General features: G+C 40.6%; 1 protein-coding gene across 1 annotated transcript in view; it reads left to right on the top strand.

Annotated features, from left to right (window-relative positions):
* mical2b (microtubule associated monooxygenase, calponin and LIM domain containing 2b) overlaps window positions 1-19409 on the top strand; it is a 77306-nt gene that overhangs the window by 10976 nt on the left and 46921 nt on the right. Inside the window, exons 2-5 of the mRNA XM_083974365.1 lie at window positions 11390-11770; window positions 15063-15270; window positions 16666-16782; window positions 17571-17672. Coding sequence (XP_083830491.1) covers window positions 11507-11770; window positions 15063-15270; window positions 16666-16782; window positions 17571-17672 — 691 coding nt within the window. The 5' untranslated portion in view covers window positions 11390-11506. The remainder of the gene's footprint in view (window positions 1-11389; window positions 11771-15062; window positions 15271-16665; window positions 16783-17570; window positions 17673-19409) is intronic.

Here is a 19409-nt window from a genome sequence, read left to right as displayed (position 1 = left end):
GCTACCCCCCTGACTCTGTCCACAGGCCTCGTTTCTCTCTGACCTGTCTCGCCTCCTCCTCCTCTCTCTCTCTCTCTCTCTCTCTTTTCTTGGCGTGTCATCTGTCTGGGCAGGAACTTGTTGACTCAGCTTTGATCCTTCCCCCAGACGTCCACACACCCACACATTAGCCCAGCTATCTTTGTGGAGTGACCACTCTTTGACATGCATGCGTAGCCTCTTTCTATTGTATAACTTTAACCACTACGTCCAAATGCCTAAAAAATATTTAGTTTGGTTATTAGAGTTCATTTTTATTTTTATTTTTTTGTCATTTAAACTTTTATTGGCAGCCAGAGAGTCAAAGTGATACAATCCTGATAAGACAGAATCAAGTTAATCATGGCTACCAATACATTTTTTTTATTTTTAAAGAGAAAAAATGATAGAAGGAGAAAAGAAAAAGTAAATGCATACAAAGAAAAGGAAAGGAATGAATGAATGAATACATTATTTTTTAATGATGTTCATTTAGAATAAGTTGTTGACCTGCCTGTTTACCCCCGTGGGTGTTATTATACTAACTGCCCCAGTCGGTGCTCACAACAATACCTACATTTAAGCCTGATTACCTAATTTAATGGGGCTATGCAGGCTGCAGTGATGCAAGCAGTTTAATTGGACCTTAACACAACCTCACAGTTTTTAATACATTGTGCTGCTGACCCAAATCTCTGACCTGCCTGTTGTTAAACCTGTTGTTTGGTTTGTTTTCTGTGATCAGTCGAGTTTCCTCTGCAGCATGTACGTGACAAGAGTACGGGATGGTGCAGATTTTGCACGCTGTGTCCTGAACAGAAACGAAACTGGCTCGGTTTATACTTATTTTGGAATTGGTAATGAAGCATATTTGTCAAGTTTTGCAGCTTTTGGACAAGAATTTGAGAAACGAAAGCCAGGATATCAGTCCTTGGATGCACTTTTGGTGTGTTCCTCCTCCTACAGTATTTCATCTTGTGACGCTGCTGCAACAGATTATGGTTCATTCAGAGGTCAGGTTGTTACGACGGAGTATTAGGGCCACATTTAAGGAAAAAAAAGTCACAAACTTTGAGAATAAAGTCGTAATTTATGAGAATAAAGTCGTAATTTATGAGAATAAAGTCGTAATTTACGAGAATAAAGTCGTAATTTACGAGAATAAAGTCATAATATTACGAGAATAAAGTCGTAATTTATGAGAATAAAGTCATAATTGTATGAGAAAAAAGTCGAAGTAAAACGGAAGTAGGTCGAGACGAGAAAAGGTGATACCACAGTGAGCAGGGTAATGTTGCTGTCGGCTAAACGTTTATTAAACTGTTCTGTTCACTGAGCAAACCTAGGTTTTAGTTAACCTAGGTTAACGTTCGTTATAAATTACGACTTTATTCTCGAAGTTTGTAACTTTTTTTTTTCTTAAATGTGGCCTTAATACTCCGTCGTAGGTTGTTGTGTCGATAACTGCAACTGATTCAAAGGAGAGTGTATGTAATGTAATCAACACGTTATAGACTCTGCCTTCGCTTCTTTTCCAGGTTTACACAATGAAAATGTGGACACAGGCTGCATGTGGAGTAATATGAGGTGAATGAAGTGTCTCTTTGTCTGCAGCCAAGTGACACATTTTCTCCTGTAGTTCCTCAGGTGACTGGTGGTAACCTGACGCCACACTCTAGTCTAGTCTGTAACCTTATAGACATTTCCTTTAACTTATGGACATGAGTCATGACTTCTGACTCCGACTGAATTGAAACTTATGAGTTCTTGCTGTCAGAAATTGCTCTGTGTTTCTTTTCGTGCAGTAAATGCAGGATGCAGAGCTCTAATTCTAGGCTGCCGACTCGAGGTCTCTGGGTTCAGGGATGTTATCTGAGCTCCGTCACTCCGACCACAGCTGATGTGGCTGCTGGTTGCTGCAGTAAGACCGTGCTTAGGTTTCCTTCACAAGATGACGTGCAGAGTTGGATATCCAACAGGAAACAGTCGTGTGTGCTCCTTCTGATACTTGTTATTTCTCACAGTTTAGATAGAGATACTGACGTTGGACTGCAGGCAGCAGCTGAAGTTTTCCCTTGAACTAAACCACAAGCTTCCAGTTCAAACACACTTCTTCTGTATATTTAGCCTGCAATTATTATACTGATCTTTACATCTGACCTTAACACCTACTGCACTGGATCCTTTACATGCATCTAAATATCCTTAAGTGCCGTTAGCACGCTCTTATTTTGGAAAAAGGTTCTTCTATTACACGTTACGCCGCCGTTATAGACACTTGAACCCACAGACTTAATTAGCAAGTCATCCGTTTACCGTTCAGGAATAGATATATATGAATGTGTATGTGTTAACAGGCCGTCTATGTTTAGTGCACCCTGAGGAACGTGTGGAGTCATGAATAGCAAACTGTAAGTTAGAAAATGGGATGTTTTGTAAGCACCTACAGTACATGAGTCATGGAAGCTGTGATGATCAAGTTTCTGCACACAAAAACAAAACAGAACAAGATGAAATTATTTTTTTTATTAGATTGTTCTTAAAAGTACTGTAATGTTGCTTTCAGTTTATTTGATGCATTACAGTAGATGACAGCATAGGTTTTCACTAAAACGTCTGTGTAAATTCTCATTTGTCCAGGTAAAAGGCTTCTCTAGGCAATTGAATCAAGTCAAGTGGACGAAGTTGACTTGATTCAATTGCCTAGAGAAGTTTTCACTAAAACATATATTGTAATAGAAACCTGTAGATCTATCATAAGTTTAGTTTATTTAGGTCTTTGGTTTGACACAGCACCTCACTGTGCAATAGAAATTACAACTCAACATAAATACAGCAACTAGACCAAGAAGATCCAAGAAAAGATGACAAAACAGAAATAAGCAAATCAAAGTAAACAAATGAATAAATAGACATTCAGACAGAAAATGTGTAGGTTGAAGCATGGATTATTCTGCCTGCTCTACACTATGCAATAATCTACTGTTTCATTTTTATCAACAAACAAGCTCAAACATCTATCTCAAACTATCTTCAACATAGAAGGCAAGTAAAGTAGCAGAAACGTTCCCGTCAGGAAAACAACAACACTACCCAAGGTGAAGAGGACAGGTACGGTACGTGTGCTGGTTTCGCAATGGAAATAAACAGGAAGTTAGTCATTGTAGTTTATCAGCTGCAGAAGTGGAAGTGACTCACACACACACAAACACACACTGACTAACACACACACACAGCTGATGGAGACAATTAAAAGGTACTTTGAAAACAAATAGCAGAGTTTCCATCAGTAGTCTGACTCATAACTCAGACCGCTGCACGTAGTGAACATGTTTTTAAGTCTCTAGTGTTAAAACAATCCTGTGATGGTTGACTGTGTGCATCCACAAACAGAATCAGCTCATAGTTTTTTCACTTTTACTTTCAATGGTGCTAATTTGATCAAATGTTAACAACCATAGAGGATGCAGTGAATCCATGGCAACACGATTCTTCCTGTTTACATGGCCGACGTCAACTGAGTCACACAGTGCGTTTACATGGACTTGAGTATCCCGGTTATGATCATATTCCGGATACTTTTTTTATCCGGCCCATTCCGGATACTGCGTTTACATGGACACAGAGAAACCCGTTTTCTTTCAGAGTTCTTCAGGCAGCAAAACCGGGTTTCTCAAAACCCTGGTTTCTGAGATCGGGAAACACAAAAACGGGATACTCAAATATCCGATCATATCCGGGATACTCAAATTCATGTTAACGCACTGACAGTCTCAGTTCATGATCATGTTCTAATGTAGAACTATTCCTTTAAGTAATTCATTATGAATCATAATGAATTACTAGTTCAACATTTTGGCAAATTGGCCCATTGCCATAATCCCTATAGTTTTAGCAGTACGTTCGTTACCTTTAATTGTCAATGCAAGCTATTTTTAGAGCGGCGGAGCAGAGCCGCGAGCTGCTCAGAGCTACGCTACGGAGGCTCATGGGATTTCTTGGTTTCCCTCATCAAACTCATCAAATACACAATCCAACAACTCCAAAACGCTCTGGTGGACAAGTTGTGACCTGCACATTCACCACGCTAGGAGATAATAACAGAACGTTACCAGACAGAGTTGTTTTAGAGGTCAATTCATGCAAAACAGCTGATGCACGTTTCCATCGGGGGCAGTTTTTCAGCAAGCAGTCTCTGCATTTACCTCGAAAACAACTCAAAGATAAAACAGTTACATTAATGCACATTTATTTAACATGAGTCATGACCCACCCCAGAAGTAAACAGTGCAACTCTTTAGTACAGGAAACGGGAAACGGCATATTTAAAAAGATCAATCTAAGGATTTTATGAATCGATACTGGATCTTTCAAATAAAGATCGATATGAATCGGAAAATTGATTTTTTTTAAACCCAGCCCTAGTCTGTTCATTTTATTTATTTTATTTTATTATAGAGCTCTTCATGTGTTCCTAGATGAGCAGGCGCACAGTTTCAAGACCATGATGTTGTGTGACGATCTCTCTCCTACCTCCTATACTGTACAGTATGTTTGTCTATTCTAGTCCATTTTAATCTAATTGCGTAACGGTTTGTTTTATGTTTAAAAAGCCCACACTGTCGGTCAGAAAAACTCAAAACGAACATCGTTACCCACAAACTTTTCCGTTGGCCGGAACAAGCGCGAAAAGCAGTTGGAGCGTAAACAATGGAAGTAATTAAGATTACAGTTGGAGATGAAACATCAGACGTCGTATATACACTGGGAATAGTTGAGGCTGAAAAAGCAGTTAAACCGTCATTACTGAGTGAGACATGAAAGCAGATGAAATGTCGGTGTTAGTTAATGATACCAGCTAAAACATTTCAGTATCTGCACCTTCCACATGATCTGAAGAGACTGTGAATCACACACACACACACACACACACTCACACACACACACATACAATTTTGGTAACAGAAACTAAAATTAGTACTTCCTGTACCAAGACGTGCCCTTCCAGATGTGGTCATATACAGCTTCCAGAGGTTTCCGTCTTTCCCACAGCCCTTAAACTCAGCGTATCCTATCAGCACACACACACTTTACTCTGTGTGTATATATACAGTATATGCTGTGCTGTATTTATATTTTTCTTGACCCTGTGAGTGAGTTCACAGTGTTTCATGTCTGGACAATCAGGGCCAAGCACAAGTAGGGCAGTCGGTCTCCGAGGTGACATCAGGATGTTATTTCCCAAACAAATTCCCAGAATTTCCTTTTTTTCTTCTTCTCCAAATCGTTGTGTCCTATTATAATGTAGCTTCGTTCGCCTCGGGGATAACGGATCAGATCCAGAAGGGATAAATAACCTGCTGGTCTTTACAAAGCAGTTCCACTCCAGAGGCCAAACATATTAACTTACTCCACGTTTTATTACGTCCTGTTTTTAAAACAAGGAAGCAAACACTAAATTTTTCATCTAGTGTGAGTGAGTTTGTGTGTGTGTTGGAGCTAGTAGTAATATAGAAGCTACTGTCCGCTGCCAGGTAGCTGAGACCTGAGACCCCCACTGGGCCACTCGAGGAGGGAAAGTGGTATGTGAGTATGGATTAGTGTGTGTGTGTGTGTGTGTGTGTGTGTGTGATGGGATGTGTGACTGGCACAAAGTAAAAATGAAACCAGTTGTCGTCCCAACAACTCTGCTGCACTTCTCTCTCTTGCCATGACGCACACTTGCCTGTGCACGGCGGCGCACATCCACCGGTTGACAGGTGGTTTGGTTTCAGTTTTGATGGACGCAATGTGTGTGTGTGTGTGTGTGTGTGTGTGTGTGTGTGAGATGCGATAGTGTATGTGCAGGTGCTTACATGTCAGTGTGTGTGTGTGTGTGTGTGTGTGTGTGTGTGTGTGTGTGTGTGTGTGTGTGTGTGTGTGTGAGAGTATCCCTCTCCCAGCTCTCCTCCAGCTGATTCCATGACTGTAATAGTGAGAATAACGCTGAGCAGCTTCCAGCGATCAGGACCCGATACTCAGCCATGACAGAGATGTTATCCAGGAAAACCCTCGCTATCGATTTCACATAACCAGAGAATATCTGTTGCCGGGTAGACTCTCCGATCTTGGATTAAATCATTGATAAAAGAAAAAGTGTGAAACACTCTAAAAAACCCCATGATAAAGTATTATTGTAATATTTTTCGATATCCTGGTTATCGCCATATCTTACTGAGATAAAGTGCGTTTTTCTTTTTTTTTTATAATTTAAAAAAAATAAACGCATTTTATAAGAATAATGATATCAGATAAAGTGCGTTTTTTATTTACTTTTGCAACTAAATTATGAGGAAAGCTTTAAAGGAATAGTTCACCAAAAAATGAAATTCAGTCATTAGTGACTCACACTCATGCTGATGAATACTCCGGAGTAGTTTTTATTCCTCAAAGTGCATCTGGAGACTCGGGAGGCCGGTTCGTAGTCCAATGAAAACTTGATATGAGATTAATAGGGCCCGACATCAGCATGAGGGTGAGTCACTAATGACTGAATTACATTTTTTGGTTAACTATTCCTTTAACTTTTATCTAATCAGATAAAGTTCCCAAGTCACTTATAGCAGACTGAGAACAAGTAGAAGTGTTCGACATGTCGGTCAAACTGACTCTTAACTTGGCTGGGTTCAGTTGCATTTGTACTTGTTTGAAGTACAGTTTCCACAGAAACACTCAAAGTCGTTGAAACAGCTGAAGTGTCGACTGATGGTTGAGGCTGAAAAACCACTGAACCTTGAATGATGGAAGCAACAAAAGTTGGAGTTTATGTTTGTCGCCAAGCTTAGGTGCACTGGAGGTATCAGCTGTAATGTGAGCTGTGAAAGAAGATGAACTCGCATTTATTGTATTTTAAAGGGACTACGAGGAGTTTCGGAAAGCGGAAGAGTTTCCACACTACATTTCCCATGAGCCTCTGCGCGCACGGTGAAGTTCTTGGACCGGCGCAAGACGGACGAAAGCGAAAGCATTTGCCAAGAATGTTTTCATTCATCAAGAGCAAAAGTCGGAGGTTCGAAGACGATCAGATACCGTCGTAGTTCCGACCATAAACGATGCCAACTAGCGATTCGGCGGCGTTATTCCCACGACCCGCCGGGCAGCGTCCAGGAAACCGAAACTTGGAAATGCTGGACGAGCCGACCACTAAATACTAATATCAAAATAGCTATAAAGACAAAACGATATATTTATCGAAAATTGACCCATTAACAAGTGGTAACGTAGATTCATCCACATTAATATGAGACTCTTTTATAAACAAAAGCAAACTCCTCGGGGTCCCTTTAAATGTCTTCTGAACTTGCCATTAGATTGGTATTATATCAGCTGAAAACAGTTTAAGTGACCATGAGCTGAACTGCAGGATGTGAAAGCAGTTGAACTGTAGAGTGTGGATCTGAAGCCTCGGAAAGATAAAGTGTCCCCTCGTTCTCTGGTGTTATCATACTGTAGGTATGAATACCTTTTATAGATAGTTTAAACGTCCATCACCTATAATAAGAAACCGTCATCACTCTGTTGCCGTCTAAGGAAACTCTGCTGCTGCTTTTCCACTGACATGCGAAGAGTTCCTGAAACAAACGAGTTCACCCGATCGACAAGTGTCAGTTTCAGCGGCGGTCGTCACCATCCTCCATTTTTCTTACGGAGCATTTAACACCTCGCTTCAAACGGTTCTAGCTATGGTGTTAATATGTGCAAATGCTCAACTGTCAAGTAAATAGACACTGATACTTAAAGGGATAGTTCACCCTAGAATGATATTTCGCTCATTATCTACTCACCCTCATGTTGACTAAGGGCTGGAAGAAGTTTCGGAGCCCACCGTCCCTTCTCTGAGTTACAGGGGGTCTTAGCGTAGCAGTGCATTTCAATGCCATGGTAGCAAAGGGACACCAGAGCTCTTCGTAAAAAAAACACACACAAAAAAACATCCAAATACCTCCATGATGCTCGTATGTAATGTCCCTCTTGTGCTGAAGCCCCAAATTGCGGAATTGTCCCGAAAAAAATTAAATAAGTCCACATTCCAAGCATGTTTGTAGCATTAGCTCCCAGTGTTGTTGTCCGGTCTTCCGCTGCCAGCGCGCATGCGCAAGAGCACATGAGAGCACTGAGACCGACTCGAGTCTCAGTGCGAACGTTGCGCATGCGCGCTGGCAGCGGAAGACCGGACAACAACACTGGGAGCTAATGCTACAAACATGCTTGGAATGTGGACTTATTTAATTTTTTTCGGGACAATTCCGCAATTTGGGGCTTCAGCACAAGAGGGACATTACATACGAGCATCATGGAGGTATTTGGATGTTTTTTTGTGTGTGTTTTTTTTACGAAGAGCTCTGGTGTCCCTTTGCTACCATGGCATTGAAATGCACTGCTACGCTAAGACCCCCTGTAACTCAGAGAAGGGACGGTGGGCTCCGAAACTTCTTCCAGCCCTTAGTCAACATGAGGGTGAGTAGATAATGAGCGAAATATCATTCTAGGGTGAACTATCCCTTTAACGTTATTTAAGGCCGGCAGACTTTGGAGAGGAGACAAAAGAGCAAACAACCCGATAATTTATTATTTTTTAAAAACAAGTGGTTCATACAGGAAGTGGGCCTTTGCAAAAAAAAAGTTATGTGTTGCAATGCAGCCTCTTCTAACCTTTCAACGCGTCATCAGATACAGGTTACTCAGCTCAGCTCTACTCGAGGGAGATAAGATCAAAGAATGAAACGAGGAAGCAGGAATTTTCATGAGGGAACTGGAAAGCGATGTTTACCTGATAGAGGGTCAGCTTCCTCCTGTGGATCAGTTAGAGCTGAAGTGGTGGGACGAAGGATGTTCACTCTGAAAACCTGCAGGACCTCAGGGTTGTACAGGCTCAGGCAAAAGTTTGTGCACCCCTGATGAAGATGTCTGTTAATGTGAACACAGTTAAGCAAGTGGAAGATTAAATGATCTCAAAAAGGCATAAAGTTAAACATGAAACAGGATATTTTTAATCAACATCAGTGTATTATTTTAGTTTTCTACAGTTTCCGAGTGAAAAAGGGAAACAAAGCAGCAGCCTGCATAAGAATGGGAAACCCAGGAGACTTGAGCTCTCAGATAACTTTGACCAAGGTGTCAGACAAGATATTTACTATTAGTGGTGGGTTTAAATGTTTTGTTTTCTGGCCAGTGGGAAAGGGGAAACATGAGTAGCATGCAGAAGTTTGTGGACCCCTGGTCGAAGTTTCTGTTCATGTGAACAGTTTAGCAAGTGGAAGATGAAATGATCTCCAAAAGACATAAAGTTACAAATGACCCATTCCCTTTGTACGTTTTAAACAATATATGTTACATTTTCATCTTTTACATTTTCAAAATGACAGAAAAGAAAAAGGTTTGGCCCCCTGCATAGGCTAGTTAGTACCTAGTAGCCCCCCCTTTGGAAACTACGACAGTGTGTAAATAGTAAATACTGTATCTTGTCTGATACCTTGGTCAAAGTTATCTGAGAGCTCAAGTCTCCTGGGTTTCCCAATCTTTTGTAGGCTGCTGCTTTGTTTCCCCTTTTCACTCTAAAACTGTAAAAAACTAAAATAATAAACTGATATTGTTTGAAATATTGCAAAAAGAGTGTTTTATGTTTAACTTTATGCCTTTTGGAGATAATTTCATCTTCCATTTGCTTAACTGTTACTAACATTTACAGAATTTTTAAACTCAGGTGCCTAAACTTTTGCATGATGCCACTGTATCTTCTCCAGCTTGTGCCTCCTCGACAGCTTGTGTGTGATTGTGGGCTGCAGGAAAACACACACACCAAACACACACAGTCTACAGTGTTTCAGAGCTTCTCCCATGACTGCTCAGCTGAACCCGTCCAAGAGCTCTTGCTCAGTCATAATCCCATCAGGCATTCAGCGGAGCCGGAGCGAGGAGGAGGAGGAGGAGGAGGAGGAAAATATCTTTGTTGTGAAGGAAGGAGAAAGAAAAGAAAAGTGTGTGCAGCTTAATTGATGACTGTTTGAACTCAGCAGGGTTGTTGTCTGTGTTGTTGTTGTTGGCCGGTGTCGGTGTCGGTTCTGTGGTCAACGCAGTGCGTCTCTCTCAGAGTGCAGCAGGACGTGACTCTTCTGTCTATATGAGGCAACACGTCGACCTCTGCAGTTTATTTTCAGTGCGAGCTGCACACATTCCTTACGTTGGGAATGTGACCTCCCCTTTTATACAGTTTCTAAATGTTTCCACCACACAGCGAGTCGGCGACCTCGTGTTTTGCCAGAAGATAATGCAAAAAAGTAAAAAACTGTTTGTTTTAATGATAAGGGACAATAAATTCTTTAGCTATGCAGCATAAAATACTCAACTTGTGATATATTTTTCAGCTTTTTACTTGTCACGTTCTGTTTGGATTTCAAATTAATGTCACTGGCTGAATGTATGAAAGCAGAATAGGCTCTAAAGATAAAACTGACAAGTTAACAAACCTCCTGCAGATGTGAACATCATTTTGGAATGCTGAATTAAAGCCAAAACAATCAGAAAGATGCTAAATGGATAAATAATGAAAATATTCAACTTATTTTGTATCATTATTTTATATTTTTCAGCATTTTACTTGTCACGTTTTATTTAGATTTCAAATTAATTAATTAATGTCACTGGCTGAATGTATGGACGCAGAATAGGCTCTAAAGATAAAAACTGGTATACTGTATATTCACTTATAAAGCTAAAAACACACACATCTTGCACATTTCAACTCATGACTCGGGTGATAACTGTTGTCCAACTAGCTGTTAGCTCTATACTTTGCCTTTTTATTAGAGTTTTTCCTGCTGCTTCTAGAAATAGGGTTGATCGTGTGACTATAGAAACTGAATCAAAACCAAAACAATTATCAGAAAGATGCTAAAAATCTCTGTTGAACCGAGAAGATCTGCAGTTTGGTGATAATTCTCTGTGGTTAATTTCCCCCCGTTCTCTTTACAGAGTCATCTGATCCATTGTTGCTATAAATATTGTGAGTGGCTTTTGAAAAACCAGCGTCAGGGTCTGATTAATTTATTCATGAAGCAGTCTAAAGTGTCTCGACCCGTTTTTACACAACAATAACAGGACCTGTCTCCAGATCACATGGGCAGACATTGTGATTTCACAGTGGATGGTCATTTTTCCTTCACATTTGCACTTAATTTTGAATTGATAATGTGATTTTGATGTCTAGAGAATATGTTTTGTTGACCAGAGCGTCTCTAATGCAACACAACACTTATTTTAACAAAAAGCAAAGACATATTTTTTTATTTCTAGTCTCTTGTGTCCTTCTAAAAATCACCTTTCTTTGTTTCAGGAGCAGCCCGGCATGGTGACACGCACATCGTAGAAGTCTAGTGAGGAAGGAGCGATCGGAAGAAGAGGAAGAAGGAGAAGAAAAAGAGCGAGTGTTAGTGGGTGACCGTTGGGCCAGATGGGCGAGACGGAGGATGAACGCACGGCTCAGGCCAGCAAGCTCTTTGAGAACTTCGTCCACGCGTCCACCTGCAAGGGGACGCTGCAGGCCTTCAGCATCCTGTGCCGGCAGCTGGAGCTGGACCCGCTGGACTACAGCAGCTTCTACGGCTCGCTGAAGGCCGCCATCAGCACCTGGAAGGTCAAGGCTCTGTGGACCAAACTGGACAAACGGGCGCAGCACAAAGCCTACAGCCAGAACAAGGCCTGCCAGGGCACCAGGGTGAGAAATGATAGGGAATAATGATACAGTGACATCATGCAAAAGTTTGTGCTCCCCCTGGTAAAAATGTCTGTTAATGTGAACAGTTAAAGGGATAGTTCAACATTTTGGCAAATTGGCCCATTGCCATAATCCCTATAGTCATAGCAGTAGGTTTGTTACCTTTAATTGTCGGTGCAAGCTATTTTTAGAACGGCGGAGCAGAGCCGTGAGCTGCTCAGAGCTACGCTACGGAGGCTCATGGGATTTCTTGGTTTCCCTCATCAAATACACAATCCCACAACTCCAAAACGCTCTGGTTGACAAGTTATGACCTGCACATTCACCACGCTATGAGATAATAACAGAACGTTACCAGACAGAGTTGTTTTAGAGGTAAATTCATGCAAAACCGCTGATGTGTGTTGCCTTCAGGGACAGTTTTTCAGCAAGCACACGGGAACGCGTATCAGCTGTTTTGCATGAATTTACCACTAAAACAACTCTCTCATAACGTTCTGTTATTATCTCATAGTGTGGTGAATGTGCAGGTCACAACTCGTCCACCAGAGCGTTTTGGAGTTGTTGGATTGTGTATTTGATGAGTTTGATGAGGGAAACCAAGAAATCCCATTAGCCTCTGTAGCGTAGCTCTGAGCAGCTTGCGGCTCTGCTCCACCGTTCTAAAAACAGCTTGCACCGACAATTTAAGGTAACGAACCTGCTGCTATGACTATAGGGATTATGGCAATGGGCCAATTTTCTAAAATGTTGAACTATCCCTTTAAGCAAGTGGAAGATGAAATTATCTCCAAAAGGCATAAAGTTACGGATGACACATTTCCTAGAGTTAGTATAGTTAGTACCTAGTATTTTAACAGTGACAGAGACAGAATATCAACAACAAAATCCAGAAATATTATCATCATATAAAGGTTATAAATGAATTTACATTTAATTTGAAAGTGAAATAAGAGCAACAATCAACAGCTGATCAAATATTTATTTTCCCCACTGTACAACCATGAATAGCAGGAATTATACACAACACAATCGGCTGTAGCAAAGTGGTCAGTAAACATTTAATTACCAACATTTATCCACAACGTGTTGTTCTATCGAGTGGAAACGTACAACATGTGCCTTTTTTATTCTCTTTATTTGTCCAAATACCCAATTAGGACCTTCGCCAGTGTGGATTTGTTTGGAAAATAGATTACATAAGTGGATTACTTCTGCAATTATATACAAATAATTAATTAGACCTAAGTAATTCCAACATTGAGAGGCCAAATTAATGGGATTTATTGCACATAGCTTGAAACACCTCAATTAGTGTAATTTATGATTAAAGGAATTAACCCTATTTATAGGAGAAACACACTCAGGAGTACGTGGGGGCACGGTGAGGACATTAGAGCGTCATATTTCATATATTTCGTGACGTGCTGATCTCTTTTGTTGTGGGCCCATGTCTAAGTAATACGAGCAGCACATTGAGCGTAGCGCTGCAGGAATGTCTTCGTATCTGAAGGAAAAGATAAGACGTCCAGAGGGGAAAGAGAGAGGCCAGAGACTCGCAGAGGGAAGATTAACACAGATGGGCTGGGCTGAGGTTTGGCCAAAAATAACAGCTCAACTATTATCCCAGACATTTTTTTTTTCTTTTTTTTTCTCTGCAGAAAACGTCTATTTGAAGAAAAAAAAGAAAAGAAACGCTGTTACTGGGTGGGAGCTCCTCTGTTCTGTGGTTTTTCCTGTATCTAGGGCAGATGAGTCGGCAATTTGGAAAATTTGTTTAACTTTGTTTACGGCGTATTCTGTTCGGTTAAGTAGAGGATGGCACAAATCGTACTCCCAAAAGTGATTAACCCCTCGAAAGAAAAAAAACTGTTGAACTGACCTTTCCCAGATGGCTTTTGTGTAGCTAATCGTTTTTGCCAGTGGGTTTTTCCTCTGTAACCGTGAAATGGCAAACGGCACGTTGACCTGGGAAATGAGACGTTGGCTGTAATCATGAGACTTTCCAGACACTTTTCATACTTTTCTCCCCATTTTCTCATATTTATGATTTTTTTTTTTCCCTCTTCTCAGTCCAGAAGCAGAACAATCAACATCATCGCTTCTGTAGTTGACTTACTGTCTGTCACGCAGAATCTCTGACCCAGTTCTGTTATAATTACAGTATATACAGTAGGCTACTCTTCAGGAGTGATACTAAACCCAGAGTGCATGGTCTCTGAAGTGTGTGATACAGGTGCATTTAGTCGTCGTAAACTTTATTATTTAGATTCCACCACCTCTCACTAAGTGTTAACTAACGTTAGTAAAAGTGTAAGTGTTTACTAAATCAAGATTTAGTCATTCCTAAATTAAAATGGGTTGCACCAATTTTACTAGGAGTCACGTATATCGGTATCGGCCACTATTCGCCTCACCGATGTTTATCTGTCATGTGGTATATTGTGCCTGTTTTGTTTTGTTTTGCCGCCAAAATGCCAGATGCACGTTCAATTTCTTAAAGTTAAGTGAGCGAAAATGACGGGGTTTTTTTGTAAGAAATGAAGATATCTTGGTTTCCTTTACACAAAAGAGGAATAAACGACAGCGAAAAAACATGTCTACCAGCATCGGCCATCTGCCAAATTGCTATTTTAAACATTGGGATTAGTTCATCCGTAGTTTTGCTATTACAATGAGAGTAGAGAGAGTCACACCTGCATTTCCTTTGTGCTTTGCATTGGGGAACAATAGAGTCAATCATGTGCATCGTACTGTTACAGGTTTATTGAGTCACTTTGCCTCTGCAGGTAGAATCAGTTTGTGATATGCAACTGGAATGCAGAAGTTGTTTTGATTTCTGTGTGAAGGGAAAAGGAAACGACAAAATAGACGATGCAGGTTGAAGTGGACGTGGACACGGAGACCGCTGGCAGTAAATAGAAAAGGAAAAGAAGGATGAAACTGAAATCTGGTTTACACACAGTTTATTGTGGCTTGTGAATAATTGTGTTTCCATTTTAAATCTGACTCTCTTGATTTCTAATTGTTTTGTCATGTCACAGTTATACTTTTCCTCTTATGTCCTTGTCATACTTATTACAAAGATTTAATAGTCAGAGTTCTGTGTTTGAAACAGAATACAGGTCTTTATTTATTTTATTAGGGTGAGAGGAAAGTGAGGAAAGGATGTGTTTGTTTGGAAATGTTTGACTTTTGTAAGTTTGGATGTCAAGTAAATGAAATTTGTGCATCGTTGAAGAAAAAAAAAACGACTTTTGTGTTTGACGTCCCTGTCTTTCGTCTCCTCCAGTGTCTGGTCATCGGCGGCGGTCCCTGCGGTCTGCGTACGGCCATCGAGCTGGCCCTGCTGGGCTGCAAGGTGGTGCTGATCGAGAAGAGAGACACCTTCTCCAGGAACAACGTGCTGCACCTCTGGCCCTTCACCATCCACGACCTCAGGGGCCTCGGGGCCAAGAAGTTCAACGGGAAGTTCTGCGCCGGCACCATCGACCACATCAGTGAGTTTCTGCACTTCGTTTTACAGGATTGTTCAGGAAAATTCCCAGGAAAAATCCCAGAAACCACGGTGGTTTTTTATTAAAGAGAGAAGAGACCGGGGACTGAAGCTGAACTTTTAACTCTTCTTCCATCTTCCACATCTGTGACAGTTTTTTTCTCCCCAGCAGCCGAGTTTGCTGCAGTTTGTTTCTTGGGTTCGTGCGTCTCTCTGTCCCTGTTGGGATGTTTCCATTGGCACGTCTTCGTCTCCAGCTTTAGTAACGGTGTCATGTATTAATACCTCCTGTCAAAGATGAGCTCTGCTGCTTGTCATCGTTCGTCTAGGTGCAAACATGTCTTCCTCCCACAGAGAGCACCTGAATATATAAATTATATAAATGATATTTACGGTGTGAACTTGGCCTCCTTCTAGAAATATGATCTTGTGTTAAAACCAGAGTGTAATGGTGCATCATGGCTGTGTAGGGAAACACTGATCGTACACACTGGATCTGTATTGGTGTCTGTATTGACCATAATCAATCCAGTGACCTTAGTTAATTTCAGATGATTCTTGATCTCATATCACTTTTGCATAAAAACAACCCCAGTTATATTAATACAGCCAGTGAGCTATAATAGAAATTAGATGTAGGACAGTATCAGATACACATACTGATACTTACATTTCTTCTGCTCCTGATCTGGTCTACAGTATGTTTATGGACCTACACAAAATCAAATCGAATCGTGAGGTTCTTACCGATACCCAGTCCTAATTGTTACATAGTCATAGTGAGCACCAGCACCAGCAGCCGTTTACCTGCCGGTCTAGTAGAAGCGATGTGAGCTCACCATCAAACTTAATTCCTTCACTCATGCAGAGTTGGAAACAACGCCAGTGGTAAATTTTAACCAGCTTATCCCCGTCTTGTATCTTTCCATTACTGACTCATGTAGCTTCCTCCAGTGAACGACCCTGAGGATGGACAGTCGGGCTCTAGTCTTGTAAAGGCAACGAATGGCCGAAGCTCGTGTCAAGTATGAATCATATCCACCGGCTCGGAGAAGGAAAACCACATTTGGTGGCAGAAAAAACAACAACCCTTCAAACATTATTAGCTATTTATCATTTATATTGAGTATCATGGAAGAATAAAGATTGAGGAAGAGCTGGACACAGATTACTGTATAACCCAAGTTTCCAAACTGAGTGTTTGCCATCAGGATTTAAATTGTTTCCAGTTTGAACCTGACGACATCAAAGAGAGAGGACAGCTGCCACTCTCACTCACAGCTCCGTCCTGCTGCCGCTCGACTTGATGAGGACTGAAGTTATTTTTCAACTCGTCAGCTTCTCTTCTTCTGGATATAAAGTACGTGTGTGTGTGTGTGTTTGTGTGTGTTTGCTGCAGGTATCCGTCAGCTCCAGCTGATGCTGCTGAAAGTGTGTCTGATCCTGGGGGTGGAGATTCACGTCAACGTGGAGTTCGTCAAACTAGTGGAGCCACCAGCGGAGCAGACTGATGACAGTGAGTCAGTGTGTGTGTGTGTGTGTGTGTGTGTGGTAGTATCTGATCTGTAGGTTACAGGGTCGTGAGTGGCGCTGACATGCTGACACTCTCCTCCTGCATATTTCAGCTATATATGGACGCCTCCCTGCTCACAACATGTGTTGAAGTGATCAGAAATGTTGGTCGAGGCAGAATTTATAGCAAACTGTGGAAAAGAACCAGGTCTATTGATAGAGGCTGCTGATTGCTACTGTTTTGCTTTTTTAAAGGGATAGTTCAACATTTTGGCAAATTGGCCCATTGCCATAATCCCTATAGTCCTAGCAGTACGTTCGTTACCTTTAATTGTCGGTGCAAGCAAATCAAACTCATCAAATACACAATCCAACAACTCCAAAACGCTCTGGTGGACCAGTGTATTTGATGAGTTTGATGAGGGAAACCAAGAAATCCCATTAGCCTCCATAGCTTGCACTGAATATTAAAGGTAACGAACCTACTGCTATGACTATAGGGATTATGGCAATGGGCCTGTTTGCTAAAATGTTGAACTATCCCTTTAAGGGTCCAGAAATATGCACACTAAATATGTTATGTGGGGACTTTCTCACTAAAACACAACACAACTGTCCCTTCAGTCAGGAAATAATCACATAAATCTCATGTGGTCAGAAAAGAGGAAATGGTTTCACAAATCAAATCAGCGTTTCCCAGCTCCCTGTCGTTTGTACTCTTTCTTCTTCTTCTTTTAAATGTGTTATGGTGACGTGACGGTCGGCTGCTTTTTTGTCCTGTTCTTCCTTCAGGCCCCGGGTGGCGAGCCGAGGTCCGGCCCTCCAGCCATCCGGTCTCAGACTTCGACTTTGACGTCGTGATCGGAGCCGACGGCCGCAAAAACACATTAGACGGTGAGAAAGAAGGAAAAAAGTAGCAGGAATCACACACTGGACATGGACGGGTCCTGTGAGGTCATGTGTGGCGTTTTCTTATGGTTAAAAAAAAAGTGAGTCCTTAGACAAAGTTTGGTCACTGACCCACATTTTTTTTTAAACGGTCGCCCTCCAGTCAAAGAAGTGTTTGTTTTTCTTTTTTGATGGAAATGAGGCTGGGTGTCGCAAAGCTGCTTTCAGTCACTGGGGCAAAGCATTTCCTGTTGACATAGTTTTAACTGGAGGCTTAATAGTTTGTATTGGGTCAGTGCTGCACATGCAAGAGTGTGTGTGTATGCTGGTTTATGAAGTGTTGCAGAGCTTTGTTAGTGTTTTGTGTAAGTGTGTATGTGTGTGTTGTGTTTGCTGACACATAAAGTAACTGATTCCTTCAGAGCTAAACATGGTCCTCTACTAAAACCATCGACTCCAGATCGCTCCATGTCTCTATACTGTAGTACCACAGACAATTAGGGCCAATTTGAGAAAAAGAAATCTTTCACAGACTTTGAGAATAAAGTCATAGTTTTAAGAGAATAAAGTGGCAATTTTATGAAAAGAAAGCAGCGACTTCCTCCAAGTCCGCCTGGTTCTTTCTGCAGAACAGATGCATTTTCTTGCATATTCTTTTCAAAGTCCTGATACTGATGACAACGTGGTGCTGTTGCGCCAAAAGATTACGTCTCTCCTTGTTTGTGAAACCTATACTGAGGTTAGTACAACTTAACGAAATGCTCCACGGCCTCATTTTAACAACTTTACTCCTAAAACAACAGGTTAAAATAAACTGCCTGTCCACAAAAAAAAAGGAAAAAAAAGTCACCATTTGAATTTAACTAAGCTAATAGGTCAGATCCTCCCATTGGATAATTACTGCATGGATGATTATGTTTCAGCTATGCTTCCCCTAACTGATGCAGTCTCATTTCTTAAACAACCATGTGAGAAGACGCATCCTGTGGTTGTGTCAGAAGGGTCAAATTATTGGCATCAAGCAAATAAAACATCTAAGGAGATTACTGAGACTAGTAAATTGGGTTAAGAACTGTCCAACGTATTATTAAAACCTGGAAGGAGAGTGGGGAAACATCATCTTCAAGGAAGAAATTTGGTTCAATGTGACCACTGAGTCCAGACCTTAACCCGAAGAATCTTTGAAAAATTAACGCAGCTCTGGACGGAAATAAATGTTGTGACATTGTAGAAGCTTCTTGAAACGATGCCATAGCAAATGCATGCCGAAAACAAAGCTAAAGGCGGTCCAATGAAATGTTAGAGTGTGTGACTCTTTTTTGGACAGTCGGTGTATTATGACTTTATTCTTGTAAAATTATGACTTTATTATCGTAATATTATGACTTTATTCTTTTAATATTATGACTTTATTCTTTTAATATTATGACTTTATTCTTTTAATATTATGACTTTATTCTTTTAATATTATGACTTTATTCTTGTAAAATTATGACTTTATTATCGTAATATTATGACTTTATTCTTTTAATATTATGACTTTATTCTTTTAATATTATGACTTTATTCTTTTAATATTATGACTTTATTCCTGTAATATTATGACTTTATTCTTGTAATATTATGACTTTATTCTTGTAATATTATGACTTTATTCTTGTAATACAGTATTATGACTTTATTTTTGTAATATTATGACTTTTTTTCTCATAAAACTATGACTTTAAAGTCTGTGTAAAAGAA

This window comes from Trachurus trachurus, assembly GCF_905171665.1.
Source record: "Trachurus trachurus genome assembly, chromosome: 6".
Taxonomy (NCBI): Eukaryota; Metazoa; Chordata; class Actinopteri; order Carangiformes; family Carangidae; genus Trachurus; species Trachurus trachurus.
The sequence above is the reverse complement of the archived record's forward strand: the minus strand, read 5'-3'. Positions and strand labels throughout refer to the sequence as shown.